Source organism: Pteropus vampyrus, unplaced genomic scaffold (assembly GCF_000151845.1).
Source record: "Pteropus vampyrus isolate Shadow unplaced genomic scaffold, Pvam_2.0 Scaffold93, whole genome shotgun sequence".
NCBI classification, from domain to species: Eukaryota; Metazoa; Chordata; class Mammalia; order Chiroptera; family Pteropodidae; genus Pteropus; species Pteropus vampyrus.
Window position 1 is genome coordinate 1,727,845 of NW_011888874.1, and position 4,824 is coordinate 1,732,668.

Below are 4,824 nucleotides of genomic sequence, written 5' to 3' on the forward strand. Positions count from 1 at the left end.
AGTCCTCATTTTATCTCTTGGTATCTCAAGCTTCACTTGGTTCAGGGCCTGACGTATAATAGATGTTTGATGAATAAACAGACAGGATATGGAGCATACTTTCCCTGATGAGTCAGTGTTATTATTCCTCGCCACAGAGATGCCTTTAGGGCCTATGGAGACACCGTTTTGGCTCTCCGCCACATGACCCATCACTGCCCTGCTTTGTGGATTTGTGTGTCTGGGTTTAGCATCCTTTCATCACCACGCCCGCCTCCAGAGATCTTTCCAGTGGCATTTGGAGTCTGAGGCATGGTCCAGGGGGCACTGTGTCAAGCGACTCTGTGACACAGCTTTGGTGCATGAAAACTGTACAGTGACTACACTGGTTCCGGGGTCTTTGTCTGGGTTCTTTCTGGGTTCTTGCTAGGCGTCACACATTTGAAGTCTCTCCTCTGGTTAGCGAGGCCATCGGGTTCTAAGAACCTTCTGTACAGTCACTTTCTTTTTGGAAACAGCTGAGGGATGACTCGGCAGGACTTATGAAGTAGAGAAACATTTCTGTGTTGAGCTGCCCAGTCTTAGGTCCCTGGCTGGGTACAAAATGATGGAGTAAGTAATTTCTCCGGGAAGTTTTGAAATAGTTGTGTGCCCATAGTCACAAAGTGTATGGGTACAATTTTTTATTTTAAAAAATTTTACGTCAGTAAACACTGAGCTATGGAACTCGGCTATAGGATCTTTCTTATTTTGGGTTCGGTTGACTTTAAACCAAAAAAAAAAAAAAGACACTTTCCATTATAATTCATGTAGAATGAAGTCCAAGACCATGGGGGATAGAGAAAAAAGGAACAACTAGGCAGAAGTAAATGGAGGATACAATTTTTCAGAAATTTTTCATGTTTAGTATACCTTCGAATATTTTTAATATACATCTTAAATGCTATATATAAGTCAATCGACAAACCAATTTTAGTTCTTTCCTTTATTTTCAGCGTTTATTTTCATATCACTTTTCTCTTTTACAGGTAATTACAACAATTTAGGAAACAAAAATATGTAAAAAGAAAAACTAAATTTTTTTTTTTTTAAAAAAAGAGCTGCTGCTTGCAAGAAAGTCAATATAATCTTATTTCTCTAAACATTTTATACCGCATACTAAACCAAATAGCTTATGGGAAAATAGTATTAAATGGGAAAATAGTATTAAATAGCAAAACACACACACACATAAAAACCCACATATATAAATAACAACATAAAATAGAGTCTGACTCTAATGCAATGCTTAACGAAGCAAAATATGATGCAATATGAATCAACAACATTAATTGGACAAGTCCAATGAGGCACAAATCAGATAAGTGCTAAACCCTCAATGATGGGCAAGTGAAACCAACTCGAGCTAGTCCTCCTGTTCTTGGGCTGTGTCCAATCCCATTCCAGAAAGCCTCAGTGTTCACATCTTCTTGATTCTCTGGCTGTAAAGAGAAAAAAGAAAAAACCACGTAAGCAAAAACAGGATGATTGGCTGGTGGGAATGGCTTTGATGCCTAAAGATTGCCTCTCATTCCCTAAATTCATCTCAGGATGACAGACAGCTCAGAGTCCATATGAGGAAATCGAAGCTGGGGGAGGAAGGGCCTTGTCCACCATAACTCAGCTAGCTAATGTCAGAAACGGGACACATGCACGTACGTTGTGTCTTCGAATTCCATGTCCGTGTCACCCAGGTGTTAGGTGACTTCTGTCCATTGATAAAATGTTACTCTCTATTATCACCAATGTAGATCAGAACCATTGAACTGTTTATTTTTCAGTTTTTAACAAACAAATGTTGTGTAGTCTGTAAATTATATAACTAGCTGGCATTTTTGCGATCAGAATCAAACAGCTAGTGACTATCATATGCCTAGAGGACTCTAATACATCACGTGAAAAAAATCACTAAGTTTAAAAGAATTAAAATTATTTATAAGTGGAAAACACATGAACTTTTGGTAGTCCAACTCAAATTTCTCTTTTAAGAATTCCGAGATACTTAGGCAAAAGAATTCCAGCAAGCCAAGCATCCACCACTCTGTACACTGGTCTTGCCCTTACGTTTGGAGAGAGGCTAACAGACTGTGACTGTTCCATACCTAAGGATGTGCACAGCCCGTTTCACCCAAGTTTGCTTTGGATCCGCACACACAGCCAATTTTCTCCTTGTGTGAAAGCTGAAAAAAATCAGAGAATGTGGTTTGAGTGTAGAAAGCTTTTAAATGGCTTTTTCACAGAACGTGCAATGGAAATTTCACATTCCAATGGATTGTTCTACACATTAAACATTTCATTTATTCTAGAGGTGAAACAGAATGCAAAAAATAAATATATTGCTCCTGATAAAACTTGATGCAAGAAATGAAAACAATGCTCCCTAACTTTCTCTGTAAGTTAATAAATAATTGTGCATTGTTAGGAAGATAAAGTCCCAGAATTGTTATTTAACTTTGTTGCTGCTGGTTACATGAAATATGTATGTATCTGACCAGTAAGTTATATCATTCCAAAGTATAATATCCTATGTAACTCAAGAATATTATATATGACAGTATAATTACCCTGAGTTTTTACGTACAGCCTCAACCATTTTCTGGTAGAATATGCTCATTTTCAAGTTTATGTTTTCCATATTTTCCTGAGATAGCATTTTAATACCCTGTAATTTCATCTTAGAAAGTGATTTTGCCTTTAACCATGTTCCTTTTTTTAAACAAAGATTTTTGCCTCATTCTAGTCCTCTTTAAAATGAGCTTTGAAGTAGATAACACATTTAAAAAAAAAAAAAAAAAAGCTTTATTTGCCACATTAGCTATTTCAGAATGAAACTCGAAAAAGGCAAAAACTTTTTGTACCCAAAATTCCCATGTACTCCTGCTACAATTGAGTTAGAATCAACTCGTAACTTACATGACTGCATTGATGTCACAAGCTTCACTGGCCAGCTGCTGCGTGAAGCCCAGGAGGAACCGGGGACTAATTACATGTTCTGTGTATCCAAGGCAACAATCAAAGCTGCTTGCTGCTAAAAAAAAAAAAAAAAAAAAAAAAAAAATGAAAGGTCTTGAGTTCATATCAATGAAATGTTCTGGGATAGGTATTATAAAACTCCTTGAAGTTGTGGAAAACCTAGAATCTGATTTATATGGTAAATAAACTATTTAAGGAACAGTTCCAATGCCTTGGAGACCCAATTGAACAGTTCTAGTTCTCTTAAAAAATAGTTTGTGTGCGGGGGAATTTCGGTTCAATAATACACTTTATAAACACATGACTTCTCACGAAAAGATATCTTTAGTAAGAAGCACAAACTATTTTATTTCAGTTCACTATAATCATTCAAGAATATGAGTACCTCCCAGTTGGAGAAACTCTTAACGATAACCTTCCAAAGTCAGAAAATGAATAAATTAGCATATTTTCATCTATTATCTGGTTACTGAGTATTGGGAGAGGGAAAGAACAAGAAGTTGCAAAGGAAACGTGATGTATAAAAGCTGCTTTTATGGGAGCTACAACTAAAGCGCTTTGAAATTGTAATATTAGTTCACGGAAATTTTAAATTTTGTTTGCAAAAGTCCAACACGTGCATTTTTAGGAATGCGCCCGCTGCTAAAAGTGATGCACTCTTACAGCAATAAAGCAATCCTTGGACACTCCTCCAACTTAAATTACAACCTGCTGTAAGATGAGATAACCGTAATTACAAAGTTGGCAAGTGATATTCCTGAGGCCTTGAAAAGATGAAGAAGTCAGATGCCATAATCCACCCCTAAAGAATGAGTTTTGCACTTTATTCAAACTATTTAGTTAGGAAGCAAGAAAGCTGAAGAATGGGAGTGCTTCTTACATTTCAGCATGAGCCCAGTCCTTGTAATGTTCCCCAATTGACATCACTCCTAGAAATAGCACTTTGGCCACATTCTAGAGCTCTACGAGCTCACTCACCCCAAAATCTGCTGAGATTGACAGCAGAGAGGAGAGCCTGGTCAGCAGCAGTAACCTTTCCCTCCCCTTCCTCACCAGTAAGCTGACAATTTCTATCACCTGCTTTCGAAGACTTTCTAACAGGCTTCTGTCCTTTAGGGAACCCCCAGATAAGCTCAAGGCTTAGAGGAAAGTGAAAATAGTTCTTCCTCCGGTGCTAGCAGAAAGGGTGACACTTACCTTCTGACTTGCTGCAGAGGTGGAGTAGCAGCACAGACATCAAAGCGGCCAGGAGCAAAGTCTTGCTGCGGCTCATCATTTTCAGTTCGAAGATGAGACCTGCTCCGTGGTGGGTACCCAGTGCCTTGCAAGTGCTGCTTTGTTCAGATAGCAGCCAGGTCCTGTGATGGCTCTTCTTATAGCAAATATTGGGAATGTACGCTGAAGGCGTGTTCTCACATGGGGTTTTCCCCGTTGATCGACCTGCTCCATCATGTCGTCACAAAGAAAAACCACAGGGAAAACTTCCTGCTTTCCCTCATGTTGGAAGGGGCGAAGGTCAGTGTAGGGGAGGGGAGGAAAAGGGGAAGCTCCTGCTCAATTTTTGGGAGGTTTCCATTCAGTTTTAATTTAATCTCTTATCTCTGAAAGGAGAGGATAAGGATTAACAATAATGCAAAGGTCAGCCCCACACAGGAACATTCCAGACTCCTATTGTTATAGTCTATTTGCTTTCCAAAGCCAATTGGAGAGGGGGAGGATGAGGTAGAATGCCCAGCATACTCAGGAACCATTTACAATTTGCATAGCTGCTGCTCAGCTGTCACCAAAGACCTTACATTTCTAGGCTGACTTCCAGAGCAGGTAACATAACAA

The 4,824-nt window shown here is 38.8% G+C and overlaps 1 protein-coding gene across 2 annotated transcripts; it reads right to left on the bottom strand.

The window, feature by feature from the left end:
• Window positions 1-1,123: 1,123 nt before the first annotated feature.
• Window positions 1,124-4,348, bottom strand: CCL20 (C-C motif chemokine ligand 20). 2 transcript variants are annotated; one of them, XM_011364056.2, is made up of 4 exons: window positions 4,189-4,348; window positions 2,932-3,043; window positions 2,121-2,198; window positions 1,124-1,460 (listed from the first exon to the last, which is right to left on the bottom strand). In XM_011364056.2, the coding sequence occupies exons 1-4, from the start codon at window positions 4,265-4,267 to the stop codon at window positions 1,439-1,441; spliced, it is 291 nt and encodes a 96-aa protein (XP_011362358.1). In that variant the 5' UTR covers window positions 4,268-4,348; the 3' UTR covers window positions 1,124-1,438. The 2 variants fall into 2 exon arrangements, with proteins under 2 accessions (XP_011362358.1, XP_011362357.1); XM_011364055.2 differs by having other exon boundaries at window positions 2,932-3,046.
• Between the last annotated feature and the right edge of the window lie 476 nt (window positions 4,349-4,824).

Bases quoted from the DNA above. Each gene is read 5' to 3' on its own strand.
- CCL20 (XM_011364055.2), bottom strand. From the start codon at position 4,267: ATGATGAGCCGCAGCAAGACTTTGCTCCTGGCCGCTTTGATGTCTGTG. The intron at 2,199-2,931 runs GTAAGTTACGAG...GATTTTTTTCAG, and splicing joins TGTGACATCAATGCAGTCAT to CTTTCACACAAGGAGAAAAT. The intron at 1,461-2,120 runs GTATGGAACAGT...TTCTCTTTACAG, and splicing joins CGGGCTGTGCACATCCTTAG to CCAGAGAATCAAGAAGATGT.